A 15702-nucleotide genomic window follows, 5' to 3' on the forward strand; every position below is an offset into this window, starting at 1 on the left:
ACCTTGTTGTCTCGGATTCTCCAGCATCTGCAGTTCCTACTATCTCTCTCAAGACCAAACATTGAATGTTTTCAAGAAGGTGCTAGAGATAGTACTTAGGGCTAAAGGAATCAAAGAGAATGGGGAGAAAGCAGGAACAGGGCATTGATTGGATAATCAACCATGGTCACATTGAGTGGCAGAGCAGGCTCAAAGGGCCGAATGGCCTATTCCTCTTTTCTATGTTGCTATGGATTCACATTCAGTAGCTGGTACTGATCCAGCTCTGAATATCTGTAACAACCGTTTCTGTCCCAGGAGCTTTGTAAAGGTGGGTTCGCAACGTGTCCAAACAGATTATCAACTGGCACATCCTTCCAACGCACCAATAGCAGTAATCACAGGAGAGGCTCCTGATTGGCCATTCTTGATGTGGCGTGGGACCTATCGGGATGAGGCTTCTGGTTTCAGACCGTAGTGACCATTTCCAGGAAAGAACAAGCCAACTGGCCAAAGCGTGTCTTTCTGCTGCCTGATGAATCTTTTAACACAGGAAGTCTTCGAACTGAAAGAGGCGACTGACTAACGTAATGAATACATCTTCACAAATTTCCACCACCTGCGGTACTTTGTTTTTCTGTCGTTTTGTACTAATTCAGGTGGTTTGACAGTTTAATGGGATGCAGTTTCCTGCCTAACAGCTTGTCACAGATGCTAATAAGGATAACAGCATGCATCGAAAATCCACAAAATCTTACTGTAAGAAGGGTTCATTGTAATTGTATTGAGTCTATATTTTGGGCAATTGTGCCTCTATATCCTGGAACCTGCTGTTGTGACATTCGTAAGTGGAATTACTTAATCTAACGTGTAAATGTGGTAAATGCATCAATTCCAAATCCCAGCAGATTTGAGCCAAGGGATTTAACAAGATGACAGCTGCCACTAGTAGTCTGAAATTAATAAATATACACTAGTCAGTTTGGCAGTGATCGCTGTGAGGAGTCTTGGCATTTGCTAAAGGATATGCCATCCTCATTTAAAGCCTCTTGGGGCAGATTGGGAATGAAAGGGGAATGGGGTCAAAAGTTAAAAGGGGGGAGAAGTCAGCCACACATGTACAAGCCTTTCTGGCTCAGCCTAATCTTTATTGTTCCTCTCTTTGCCATTCTCTCACTCTCTTTTCTTCTCCACCTCTGCCTTCCCCTTCCATCCTCCCTTTGGCTCTTCTTCCTCCTCTTTTTCAGCCCTCCCTCTAACTTTTTCACCCTTCTCTACATCAGCCACCACCAAGGGAAGGCAATGGCCTAGTGGTATTATCGCCAGACTGTTAATCCCTTTTTGGCTGTGAGACGTGGACGATCTACGACAGACACCTCAAGGCACAGGAGTAGTACCACCATTACTGCCTGTGCAAGATCCAGTAAATCCATTGGGAAGAAAGACACACCAACACCAACATCCTCATCCAGGCCAACATCCCCAGCATCGAAGCACTGACCACCCCCTTGATCAGTTGCAATGGGCCGAGCACGTCGTCCTCATGACCAACACGAGACTCCCCGATCAGGTGCTCCACTCCCAGCTCTGAAACGGCAGGTAAGCCCCAGGAGGACAGAGGAAGCCCTTCAGTGATACCCACAAGGCCTCACTGGTGAAGTGCGGCATTCCCACAGACACCTGGGAATCACTGGCCCAAAACCGTCCAAAGTGGAGGAGGAGCATCCGGGAAGGCATCAAGCACCTTGCGACTTGCTGTTGTTGGAGAAAGCTGAAGGCAGGGGAAACAGTGTAAGGAGCACGCTGCCACACCAACACCCCACCCACCCCCTTCCTGTGACCACGTCCTGCCCCAAGTGTAACAGAGCCTGTGGTAGCCCCATCGATCTGTACGGCCACCTACAGACTCACCCTGAGAGTGGAAGAGATTCATCCTCGTCTGCGAGGGACCACCATTGAAAGAATGAATGAATGAATCCGGAGACCCAGCTAATGTTCTGGGGACCCAGCTTCGAATCCCGCCACAGCAGATGGTGGAATTTGAATTCAGTAAAAATCTGGAATTGAGAATCTAATGATGACCCTGAATCCATTGTCAATTGTCATGAAAAACCCATCTGGTTCACCAATGTCCTTTGGGGAAGGAAACTGCCATCCCTACCTGGTCTGGCCTACATGTGACTCCAGACCCACAGCAATGTGGTTGACTCTGAACTGCCCTCTGGGCAATTAGGGTTGGGCAGTAAATGCTGCCTGGCCAGTGATGCCTACATTGCGTGAACGAATTTCACCACCTAGCGGGCCCTCCCTGCATCGTTAACCCCCCCCCCCCCCCCCCCAGGTCATTTTAACATGGAATGTCAAAGGAATAATTTGTTCGCATTTTCCTTATCTGCAAGAAGGGAGACATATTCTGGCAGGGCTTTCTGTGCAGCGATGGGCAGAGTGGAGGAATCGGCAGGGAGGCTGGAAGGAACCTTTCCAGGGTGGCTTTTAATACATTGCAGTGCTTGCCACCAACCCTTATACTTGGTCCATGTGCCAAGGTTTTGTAAGTCAACACCCACTTTGGACTGTGACTTAATCGAACATTTTAAAGTGGGTGTCGCTGGCTGGGCCAAACCCTTGAGAAGGTGATGTTGAGCCACCTTTTTAAGTAACAACCTACTGTGCTGTTACGAAGGGAATTATAAGATTTTGACCCAGTGGTACTGAAGGAATGGCGAGAGGGTGTGTGTGCAGAGGGTGGTGTTCCTGTGCATCTGCTGCCCTTGTCATTCTAGATGGCTGAGGTTGTGGGTTTGTAAGGTGCTATCTTAGAATCGTTGGTGAGTTGCTGCTCTGCATCTTTGTCAATGGACTCGGCCAGCACTTGAAGGAGTGAATGTTAAAGGTGGTGAATGTGGTGTGGTATGTCCACTGTTGCTTGTAACCTCTGGTAGTCCATATGTCATGTGTACGTGTTTAAACAGGCAAGGACCTCGTAGGTTCCTCAGGATCAGTGTGCTTGTGTTTTACCTTGTACGCTCAGAGCCATATATGGACTTACTGCGCTGTTTGTGAGACAAGGGAGAAGAAGCAATCTGCGTTGAATTCGCAAGATTAATGGTTTTCCTTTCTGTGCTCTCCATGGGAAACATGTACTGGAGGCACAGAAACGTAGCCCTGTTTCTGACTTCGTAACCCCAGTTATCAATCTGTGAATGCAACTGGAGAAAATTTAACCTCCCCAATGTTCCAAACCTGGGAGCCGAATAAATATGTTGTGCCTGATGTGTTCTGCTGTGACAGTTGGGGGAGGAAAGGGTTGCAGTGCTGAAGTTTAGAAGAGGCTGTTTGTGATTCCTGTTTGTGTTTATAACCAACAGCCTGCTGTGTCTCTGTTGTACAGCATAAATACATCAGCTCTTGGCTGCCTGCTCTTCACCCCTTCTCCAGTTCTGCTCTGTTCACATTCATGGTTAGACCATAAATTCAAATGATAAGTTTCATTCACTTTCGCCTTGTTAATGTTCCATCAGTGTGGCAGGTTTCTCAGCATCTATCCCCGCCAAACACACCCAGCCCACTCTGTATCCTTCCCCCTCACTCCTGCTCCTCCCTCACTCCCTTGTTCCCCCTGCCCCTCCCCCTTTGCTTCCCTGTTCCCCCTCACTCCCCCTCCCCCTTCGTTACCCCCTCCCCCTTTTCTTTTCCTTCCCCCTCGCTCCCTCTCTCCCCCACTCCCCCAGCTCCTTCGATAACCCCTCCCCCTTCCCTTCCCTTTCCCCCTCGCTCCCTCTCCCCTTCGCTTCCCCTGTCTCTTGCTCCCTCTCCCCCTTGCTCCCTCTCACCATCACCCTCCCCCTTTCCCTTCGCTTCCCCTTCCGCCTCGCTCCCTCTCCTCCCTCACTCCCTTGTTCCTCCTCCTCCCTCTTCCCCCTTGCTTCCCCTCCCCCTTCATTTCCCCTCCCCACTTGCTTCCCCTCCCCCTTTGCTCCCCCATGCCCCATTGCTCCCCCTCCCCATCACTTCACCCCCACACTCCCCATCCCACCACTCCCTACTCCCCATTGCACCCCTCCCTCCAGTCCCCACTCCCATTGCCCGTCGACTCTCCTGGCCTGCTCACTCCCTCACCCCTCCCTCCTCTCGCACCCCCTCCTCCCTTCCCCACCCCTTTGTTCTCATCCTGGAGCTAGCACCAGCAAAAAGCACAATGGGCTGAAGGGCCAGATGCTGTGATTACCTGGCAGCAGTAAATGAGCTGATTCCCTGGTGAGGTTAAACAAACCCAGGGGCCCTGGTGTATGTGAGTAATGGCAGAGCCAAACTTTGAAGGATTCTGGGGAGAGGAAAATGATCTTAAGCTGGAGTCTCTTGAGAAGAGGAAGCAGAGGCAAACATTCTTCCTAAATCTTTCAACTTGGGGGAATGGGGGCCTGAGTCCCACAGCTACAATTAACCCACGGGGCCTGATAATAATTAGGAACTGGAAAGGGAGCAGCGAGGTGGGTTTTGTGATGGGGGCCATCCGACATGATAACCTTCCCCAAGCTCCTGCCACAGAATTCCACCTGTTTCCCAGCCTGAGAGTTTGGAGATAGCAAGATCTGCAGATGCTGGAGTCAGAGACAACACGGTGCAGAGCTGGAAGGAACACAGCAGGCCAGAAATTTCTGAAGGAGGGTCCTGACCCGAAACGTCAGCTTTCCTGCTCCAGTGATGCTGCCTGGCCTGCTGTGTTCCTCCAGCTCCCCGCTGAGGACTTAGAGCCTGTCTGTGTAGGTGGGAACAGGTTTCTCAGGCATCCAAGGGAGGGTAGAAGAAGAGTGGGGCTGGGGACCGGTTAATCGGCACAGCGGGTGGGAGGGGAGCATTTGACGCTAAATTTTGGTAGGCCACTGTGGATGGGGAGCAGTCCACCCTCTCTTGTCCCACCAATGGCAGAACAACAAAGGCGCTGAATTCGTCAATCAAGACCATCTCACCTCCTTCCATCCACTGGGTTCAGGGAATTCTGACCCGAAGAAATGCAAAAGTAAAGATTAAAAAGGAGCGAGCCCACCTCCTTTAAAAATATTTATGTACCGCCCTGACCTGTCTCCATTAAAACGCAAGTGGGAGGGTTGGCAGTCAGATTTGCCAGTTTAAAAATCTCTCTTACACCCATGTCCCATTCACGTTAGTTAAAACGTGTTCCCTAACCCACCAACCTTTCCCTCAGCAACTGTACAGAGGGGCACAGTTAGGTTAAACAAGTGGACAGATTGTGACCAGATGGAGTATAATGTGAGGAAATTGAGTTGGATTAACTTTATTGTCATATGTGCTCACAAGTACAGTGAAAAGTTTACAAGTTGCCCCTTTTAGTGCCATCCTAGGTACCAGAGTACCTAGGTACAGAAATGTGAGCTAACATTTAAAAGGCTTCTGGATGGGTACATGAATAGTAAGGGTTTAGAGGGATATGGGTCAAATGCTGGCAAATGGGACTAGATTAATTTAGGATATCTGGTTGGCATGGACGAGTTGGATTGAAGGGTCTGTTTCCGTGCTGTATATCTCTATGACTCTATAAGGGAGGAGATGAATGTTATTTAACTGGAGAAAGACTGCAGAAAGCTGCAGCAGAGAGGGATTTGGGAGCCCTCAACCGTGAATTACAACAAGTTAGCATCCAAGTTCAGCAGGTCATAGAGGAGGCAAAGTTAAAGTTGGTCTTCATTTCAAAGGGAATGATGTATAAAAGTAGGGAGGTTTTGGTAAAACTGTATAAAGCACTAGTCAGACCACAGCTGGAATACTGTTTTGAGTCCTTTATCGAAGGAAATATATTCTAGCAGTGCAGACAGTCAAGTGAACGTTCATTAGGTTGATATGGAGGGACTAACTTAATAAGGTGAGATTGAGTAAATTAGGCCTCTACTTGTTAGCATATAGAAGAATGGGGGTGGCGGTGACCATATCGAAACATACAAGTTACTTAGAGGTCCTCACAGGATAGATGTGGAGAAGCTGTTTCCCCTTGTGGGAAATTCTAGGACCAAAGGGCACCATTTCAGAGTAAAGGATCAGAGATGAGGAATTTCTTCTCTCAGAGGGTAATGAATCTGTGAAATTAATTACCACAGAGGGCTGTTGAGCCTGGGTCATTGAGCATATTCAAGACTGTGAAATAGATTTTTAATCAGTAAGAGAATCAAAACGTTATGGAGAAAAGGCAGGGAAGTGGAATTGAGGAATATGGGATCAGCCATGATCTCATTGAATGGCTGAGCAGACTCGATGGGCCAAATGACGTACTTTTGCTTCCACGCCTTATGGTCTTAGTAATGGTTGTGAAAGGGTTAAATCTGACAGAGTCGGGTCCTTATCTCAGGCACATCTGCTTTCCATCCTCTTGATGGGAGGATGATTGGCAGTGAGCCGAAATGGTTCTCAATTATCTGAACATTTCTTTTCTAAATGCCCACTCCCCGATGCAGTTCACATGGGTTTTCAAAGAGTTTGTTAAATAAGGGGAGGAGTTGGTACCTGCGGCATTGCCTACCTGAGACTTCCGGATAGTGAACTCTATTAGTAACTCCAGCAATATGGGTTACATCCAGATGCTCAGGCTTCTTCAAAATGCAGTGAGGCCTTTAGGGAAGAGTGGTGGTGCTATTTCTTATAGCACGGCTTCCTGACAGACACGGATTTTCCATGGGATTAATTATTTTGTTGCCTCTCTCCCTTCCAATTGTAATTCAGAAGGACCTATTGCCTTAAGGAAGAAGTAAATTGTTTAACGGACCTTCTGTATTTGGACAAGCCTAGGCTCAAAACCAGGCCTCGCTGTAGTGTTGGAAGCTGTCAGTCATCATGGGAACATTTCTTTCTAATTCTTAGAGAGGATGTGGCCATTGCTGGCATTTAGTGTCCATCCCTAATTGCCCAGAGGGCAGTTAAGAGTCAAACACATTACCATGGGTCTGGAGTCTCATGTAGACCAGATAAGGTAGGAGCAGCAACAGCTTTGTTCCATGAAGGGGATTAGTGAACCATATGTGGTTTTGCAACCATCATTAGATTCCTAATTGCAAACTTAGTGAGGAACAATTTATTGAACTCAAATTCCACCATCTGCCATGGCAGGATTTGAACTTGCATCCCAGGAACACTAGTCGGGGGGGGTCCTCTAGATTAATAGTCTAGTGATAATACCACTAGGCCACCACCTCCCCTCAACAGCAGAACCTCATCCTTTTATCAGTCTTGGGAAGCTGGAAGATACTGAAAAGGCTTCATCCTCTCAGCAGACAGAATTATCTTTAGGATTCTCTATTCCAGAGTATTGGTGATTTTCGACTGTCAGCTTTGTACCAGATGGTTCCGAAATTTCTTCATGCGTTTTTGCTTTGGGTCTGGGTGTGCTGGGAAATACAGCTGCCAGCAATGGTTTCCTGGAGCTGTTGGCAAAGGCCTCCCAACCCCTCCCCCAACTCCCACATCACTCTCCATCAGCCACTCAGTCCTGCCCATTTTCACAGAGCACTAGGTGCCTAAAGATCTGCAGACCTTCCCTTCAAGTGGCAAGTGACATTCATGCCACGCAAAATACCATGCTATGACTATCTCCAATAAGACACAATCTAACCACCACCCCTTGATATTCACTGGTGTCACCATCACTGAATCCTCCACTATCAACGTCCTGGGGGTTACCATTGACCAGAAACTCAACTGGACTCGCCACATAAACACAGTGGCTACAAGAGCAGGCCAGAAGCTGGAAATGCTTAGTGAGTAACCCCCCTCCGGACTCCCCAGAGCCTGCCCAACATCTACAAGGCACAAGTCAGGAGTGTGATGGAATACTCCCCACTTGCCTGGATAGGTGCAGCTCTAACAACACTCAAGAAGCTTGACACCCTCCAGGACAAAGCAGCCCACTTGATTGGCACCACATCCACAAACATCCACTCCCTCCTACACCATGCTCGGTAGTAGCAGTGTGTACCATCTACACCAGATGCAATGCACTCACCATCCTGACTTGAAATATATCACCGTTGGATCACCGTCGCTGGGTCAAAATCCTGGGATTCTCTTCCTAATGGCATTGTGGGTCAACCCACAGCAGGTGGACTACAGCGTTTCAAGAAGGCAGCTCCCCACCACCTTCTCAAAGGGGGCAACTAGGGACGGGCAATAAATGCTGGGCCCAGCCAGCAACACCTACATCCCGCGAGAGAATGAAAAAATGGCCAAGCATCATAAAGACCATGACAGAGAGTTGCAACCCTGAAGATGTCATCGTCAAATGAAGGATAGGTGATGACCGGGCCCCGCTTTACTACACTAGTTAGAATGAAATGGAGCCTTCATCAGTGATTTTAACCTTCGGGAAAACAGCCTTCCGCCCTCGCCCTAACATTCTAAGCATTGTCATAGAGATTGGAGAATTGGCATATCCAACCTGTTACAACACACCTCCGTGACTGTCATATCCTGAGGTCAGACACGACGTGGACCTCCTGAGCAAGAGATAGGGACACTACTACTGCATGAAAAGATCCTCTTTTACACATTAGCCTGGTGCTCTGGGTTATAAGCGCTACCCCATCACCTTGTCAACCAGGGTGAACCCAATGCAGATGCTGCTCAGGAAAGGTGGCGAGGGTTAGCCACTATGTGGTGATCTTACCAGCAATGCCCACATCCCGTGAACAAAAAACAGATCTGCCCTCCTTCCACAGGAGGCTACGAGGATATTTTAGGGTGAGGTTGTCCCAAAACGTATCGACTGCTCGGTTGTGGGCAAATTGGCCGCACTGTAAAATAACACAGAGAAGATCCGGGAAGTTATTTTACCACCAGAAATCTCTAGAAGTCGAGTTTGCTTTCTAAAGGCACGCTGCAGAGAATTGGAGACTATTTGGACAAGTTCATTTCCTGAAGCATTCCATTTGGGATTAAATGTGGTCCAGCTTTGCTTTGATCGTGAGTCATTTTGCTGCAGTTCCTTGTAAATTTGTAAACACTTGAACGTTTGTAAATGTTTCTCAATTTGTACTGCTGAGCAGAGTTGATGAGAGTTTGGTTTAATTTAACCTCACTAAAAGTCACAGTGTTAGAAGATGCCATCCATATCATATTCATCAAATAAGGATTAGCTGAGTTGGCTGGATGGATGGTTTACAGTGTTGAGAGCTGCCAACAACATGGGTTCAGTTCCTGCACCAGCTGAGGTTACCATGAAGGACTCTCCTTCTCACTCTCTTCCCTTGCCTGAGGTATGGTGACCCTCAGATGACACACTTGTGTGGGACTGTGGTTACTTTATCTGGAAGTCTAATGGAAGCAGGTTCAAATTGGGGCATTTGGATAGAAGAAGTAAAGGAAAAAAGCAGGTGATTGCTGCTTAGGTAACAATGCTTGGTTGAAGGGTGGTGCAGGCATGATGGGCCATTTGGACTCACCAACACTGTAACAGTTCTGTGATGAGCATGCCTAGCATCCCTGATTAGCCAATTCTTTTTTGATGTGATTTAATATTGTCACATGTACCTAGTTACAGTGAAAAGTTTTGTTTTGTGTATAGTACAGGCAGATCATACCATACAGAGTGCATTAGGGTAGTAGAACACAGCAAGGAATACAATGTTACAGCAGAGAAGGCACACAAAGAGCAAGATCAACATGAAATTTAAAATTTGAGAGGTCCATTCAGAAGTCTGATAACATCAGGGAAGAGGCTGTTCATGAACCTGTTGGTACATGTGTTTAAGCTTTTGTATCTTCTGCCTGATGGAAGAGGGTGTAATAGAGTAGAACCGGGGTAGGAGAGGTCTTTGATGATGTTGGCCACCTTTCCAAGGCAGCAAGAGGTATAGGTGAAGTCAATGGATGGGAAGTTGGCTTGAATGATGGACTGGGCTCTGTTCACAACTGCCTGTAGTGTCTTACAGTCCTGGGCACAACAGTTACTCATACTCATAGAATCCCTACAGTGTAGAAGCAGGCCATTCAGCCCATTGAGTCCACAACGACCCTCTGAAGGGCACCCCACCCAGACCCACATCCCTACCCCATCCCTGTAATCCTGCATTTCCCATGGCTGACCCACCTAGCCTGCACATCCCTGAACACAATGGGCAACTTAGCATGGCCAATGAACCTTAACCTGCACATCTTTGGACTGTGGGAGGAAACCAGAGCACCCGGAGGAAACCCACACAGACACGGGGAGGATGTGCAAACTCCACACAGACAGCTGCCCGAGGGTGGGAATCGAACCCGGGTCCTCAGTGAAGTGAGGCAGCAGTGCCAACTGCTGCTGCCATAACAAGCCATGATGCATCTCGATAGAATGCTTTCCACGGTGCATCTATAACAATTGGTAAGAGTCTTCTGCACAGATCACCATTTGGTTATCGCCTCCTGACAAGTGTGTGGGGGCCAAGACCCTCATTTACCACCGACCTCCAATTCCTGAACCCCCTATCAAATGGAAAACTTTGCCAGGGGAGAATGTGCCTCTTGTTGTCGGGCCCACACTGAGGTTGGAATGCTGAAGTCTAGTCTCTCGGTGAACATCCTGTGCGAAATACCCAGTGCCTCACTCTCCATCCATATCTCAGCGGGCCTAGCTCATCTCTTCCTCCCGCACCCTCAAACTTGGGCCTTCTGATGAGGTTGGGCCTCCAACTCTGCCAGTCGGGCCTTCCACCTGGTCTGTCGAGCCAGACCACAGAATGGACTCCTCAGTGTTTACGTTCTGTTCTCTGTGATCCTGTACCCTGCCCTGACATGCAAAAAGTATAAACTGTTGTAAACTTTGCAATTAAAGGACTGGGGGAGGTGGGGGGAAGATTGCGAAGGAAGGAAGGAAATTAGAGTGTGTTTTTACTCAGCCCGTGTAAGGATTTTCTCACTGCATTAAGGTGAGATCCGAAGACCCCCTTTAAATAGGAAATGTAGCGCACGCGTGAGTTGCCTGTGGCGCTCTCTCTCATGCTGTGTATCGAAGAGTTTAGGAAGTTTGTCTCATTTAGAACTTTAAAAGCCTTCTTTGGGGAATTAAGAATTCACACATCTGTCAATGATTTCTGGAGCTTTGGATAGCACGAGGGCCCAGACGGATTTTTTTTTCTTTGCATAGTGCTTAATTGTGAGGCTTACTGACATCGTGAGTGAAATTAAAGTTACGCAGGAACAAGGCTTTTATTTTAAGCTGCAATTTTATACGTCCAATACAGAAATCAATCTCTTAATGCCCCATTATCGGATATCAGAGTGGGAGGGGGTGAGGCAGAAGGCAAAGTAATGTTGCTCAGTTGGCATGTGACATTTACACCCGACGCCATCTGCTGCAGTGCTAGTTTGAACTTATGGTGGGCAATTAAACTGTCAGGAAGGAGTCTGTACAGACTTGCACTCATAACAACAACAGCACTTGCCCTGGATAATGCAATCTGCGCCAGAATATGTCTAAGAAACAGAAAATGCTTCACGTTTACCTCTAGTCCGTTTACAGCCGAGAAGAGAGAGCGAGATGTTTGCCAACACGTGGGTGAATACTGAACCTGAAATCTTTACTTTCCAATGCTCTCTTCCATGTCTTTCAGAATTCCTAACATAGGAACCAGGGAATCCGGCCTTTTGAGCCTACTCACCATTCTGCTGGAATCATAGAAACTCGGAGTGGGAGTAGGCCTTTCAGCCCTCTGAGCCTGCTCCACCATTCTGTATGGCCATGACTGATCCTTTATCTCAATGCTACATTCTCGCTTTCTCCCCATTCTCCTATCTTCCTGTCTTTGTTCACAATCCCTTATTACCTGTGCCCAACCGATGTGCAGGCATCACCATCTCAGGATGTGGGATAACCCTTATCGGACTGAGATGAGGAGAAGTGTCTTCACCCAGAGAGTCGAGGGCCTGTAGAATTAACAACCAAAGAAAACAGTTGGGGCCAAAACATCGAATGTTTTCAAGAAGAAGATATATACAGTTATTGGGGTTCAAGGGATCAGAGGGTATGGGGGAGACGTTGGGAACAGGGGACTGAGTTGGATGATCGGCCATGATCAGATTGAGTGACAGAGCAGGCTCAAAGGGCTGAATGGCCTCCTCCTACCCTTAATTCTTTTGTACCTGGGGTGTCTACCCTGTAGAAGGCCTTCCAACATTTTAAACGCCAGATCAACCTCTCAGTCTTCTGTACCCTGAGGATTTGGCACAACGTTTTGGAACCCACCCGTGAAATTTCACCCTTTTAGCCCCAGTGTCATTCTGATGAATCTGTTCTGGACCCCGTGCATGCTCAGTATGAGAAAGATCGTGAACGAGTCAAGATGTAATTCACCATAGCAAGGTGAAAACCAAATACACCCAACAGCCTGATGGTAACCTATAACAACTAACAGTGGGGATCGCAGATGATTGGAGATTTTACTCCCAAACTGAAGGGGGTACTATTGCTCCTTGGTGGACCAACTTACCTCCCAACTGTGATCAATTTACATCTGATTGAGTCTGGTTAACCCTGGTTAGACCCCCACCCCACCTTGGAGTAATATGATCAGATCTGGGCACCACACCTTGGGAAGAATATATTGGCCTTGGAGGAAGTACAACATTGGTTTACAAGAATGATATTGGGACTTCAGGGATTAAGTTATGAAGGGAGGTTATATGCATTAGGCCTGTTTTCTCTAGCATTTCGAAGGTTGAGGGGTTATCAGATGAAAGTCTTTAAGATATTTAAGAGGGACCTGGATGGTTACATGAATAGGGAGGGAATAGAAGGATACGGACTGAATAAGAGCAAAAGGTTTGTTTTTTAGATTAGTCAGGGCGTGATGATCAGCACAGGCTTGGAGGGCCAAAAGGCCTGTTCCTGTGCTGTACTTCTCTTTGTTCTTTGTATTAGACAGGGTACATAAAAATAAACTATTTCCACTGCCTGGGGATGCGAGAACAAGGGGTCATTATCTGAGAATTTGGGTCAAACTGTTCAGGAGAGATGCTAGGAAGCATTTCTACACACAGTGTGGCAGAGGTTTGGAACTCTCTTCACAAATCCCAGTGGATGAGTTGTTAATTTTAAATCTGAGATAGTTTTTTTCTTAATTAAGCAAAGGTATTGAGGGATATGGGCCAAATGGAATTAGGTTATGACCTCATTAAATGGCAGAACAGGCCTGAGGGGCTGAATGGCCTACTCCTGTTCCTTTCTGAGTCTGAGTAACAAACAAGATTAACTTGCTAAGTGATTAGAAGAGTTTATAGTTTTCCTTTTTTTAAAAATTCTAGACTATATCTGTATGCATATTCAAATGAACTTTTGAGAAAAGTATATTGAAGACTCAGTTCTTCAAAATTCTGTTTGTCAAGTGGTTCACAAAGATGTAGAACTCTTGTTGTCCTCCCTGACAATATTTTCTGCTTGATAATTTAGGCAGACAGTCAGATACAAGGCCTCACTGTGGTTTAATTTTACTCTAACTATTACAAAAGATCTTCAAACCCATATTCAATCATCTACAGTTTTAAAATAAACACTCAGTTTCCTTCTTACTTACCTACTGGCTTGGTACCAAATAGAATGATTGATAGATTGGTGAAAATCTAAGATTTCTAAAGGTTTACAAGACAGCCTGAGTTTATTCAGTGAGTTTTATTTTGAAAACAAAAGCTGTCAGTTAGAAGCTTTTGGCCCTTATAAAGTGTCTCTTTTTCAAAAAAATACTGGCTCCTTCTCCTTACGTCTTTCAGATATTTCACAAAGCCTACTTATTTGACAAAGCTTTTTGTCAACTTCTCTAGTAGCATCCACTCTGTGGTTTGATACCAAACTTTGTGTTATAGTTCTCCCGAGATATACTGTGTGATGTCTGATTATGCTGAACGTGTTGTATAAAGACACATTATTGCTGTTTAATGGGGTGGGGGAGGCAATGCATCGACCCCCGTTTAATTTCTCCTTCCTTTTGCTGCCCCAGGACTAAACTGGAGGTTTTGTATAAGGGAACTGAGATTCACATCATTGGCATCGAGAAGCCTGTTGGCATGGAAAGGAATTACCCATTGATTCTCAACCCTCGTGGAAATGAAGTTCCTGCTTGGAGAGTTAGACTAGAAGAATTCACGTAGGACCGGGAACCTGATGTGAGGGTGTAACAGCACTGGGCTTGTAGCAGGCAACATTGAGCTGAATCTTTGCTGTGCTCAGGGAGGGATAGGAAATGACGAGTGGTTCCCTTCACCCATCCTTTCAAACCTAGCAACCAGTTACCTAGGGCAGCTGGCAAGAATTCTTTGCGATAGCCATTGCTGGCTAGTTGACAGGAGGCGTTACAAGCTTAAACATTCTGATGTTGTTTTCTCTTTCCCGTCCTCCACTTACAGATAAAGCTGTGGAGTAAATATAAAGTGACCAACGTTCCAACATTAATTTTCATAGAAGGCAGCACGGGAAGAATCGTCAGCAGAAACGGCCACCTGATTATCCGGGATGATCCTCTAGGTAGGAATTACAGTCTCGTTACCACCCAGCCCTCACTGTTTCAGACAGCCGCGCGTGCGTGCGTGCACTGAAAAATACCTCGCTCCCCGGTACGTTTTGTAACCGCACTAACCAACCTGTTAACTCGAACAGGGTCCGAGTTTCCCTGGGGCTCCAAGTCCTTTGCCGAGGTGATGGCTGGATCACTGATCAAGAACAATGGGCAGGTAGTGGACAACAGTGCGCTGGATGGCAGCTATGTTGGCATCTACTTCTCCGCACACTGGGTAAGGCCGGAATCCACCGTCTCCTGCTGTTGAGATAGTGGCTGGATTTGGATTCTTTTTCCCCACTTTTCTTTTCGTTTCAGTTTCCTCCTGAAGGTGTTGACTTGTTTTGGGGTCCCCAGACTGGTCACCTTTCGTGACTGAAAACAACCAATGCTGGAGATGACGGCGGGTCACGCAGCATCCATGGAGAGAGAGCAAGCTAATGTTTCGAATCTAGACAACTCTTCATCAAAGGATCCTGACCCGAAAGGTCAACTTTCCTGCTCCTCTGATGCTGCCTGGCCTGTTGCGTTCCTCCAGCTCCACACTGTGTTAACTCTCTGATTAACGGTCATCTGGACTCAAAACGTTAGCCTGCTCTCTCTCCACGGATGCTGCGTGACTCCCTGTGACCTCCAGCATTTGTTGATTTCAGCAGAGATTCCAGCATTGGCAGTAATTTGCTCTTAACATGGTCACCCTTCACGATTGAGTCCAGATCATGGATATTACTCACTTTGGCTGGTGGTGAGCTTCACATTCAAACCTTGACTCATCTGTGTGAAAAGATTGTCCAGCACATCTCTCTGTAATAAACCACTGTTACTGTATGACGATCAGATCAACACTGGCCCAAACCCCAGGCTGCTGCCAATATTCCATTCACTCTCAGGGTTTTGGGTCATTCCTTTCGACTCGTTCAGACCAGCTTTTTCCAAGGCACAGGAGAGGGCTCTCAAATGGGGGCAGGAAAATCCCTCAATTGTTTTATTCCTCCTCCCTTAAATCCTGGGAGACAAAGGATAATTGTCAATCCTGTTTCGCTATCATTAAAGGACACAAATGCATGTCGATAATGTTTCAGAGACAGTAGGAACTGCAGATGCTGGAGAATCTGAGATAACAAGGTGTAGAGCTGGATGAACACAGCAGGCCAAGCAGCATCAGAGGAGCAGGAAAGCTGACGTTTTGGGCTAGACC

The 15702-nt window shown here is 47.0% G+C and overlaps 1 protein-coding gene across 2 annotated transcripts in view; it reads left to right on the forward strand.

The window, feature by feature from the left end:
• Positions 1-15702, forward strand: part of nxn (nucleoredoxin) — a 185276-nt gene that overhangs the window by 113679 nt on the left and 55895 nt on the right. For both annotated transcript variants that reach the window (XM_048612648.1, XM_048612647.1), the window contains exons 2-3: positions 14356-14473; positions 14606-14739. In XM_048612648.1, the coding sequence (XP_048468605.1) occupies positions 14356-14473; positions 14606-14739 (252 nt within the window). The remainder of the gene's footprint in view (positions 1-14355; positions 14474-14605; positions 14740-15702) is intronic.

This window comes from Rhincodon typus, chromosome 26 (genome assembly GCF_021869965.1).
Source record: "Rhincodon typus isolate 14 chromosome 26, sRhiTyp1.1, whole genome shotgun sequence".
In the NCBI taxonomy this organism is placed as follows: Eukaryota; Metazoa; Chordata; class Chondrichthyes; order Orectolobiformes; family Rhincodontidae; genus Rhincodon; species Rhincodon typus.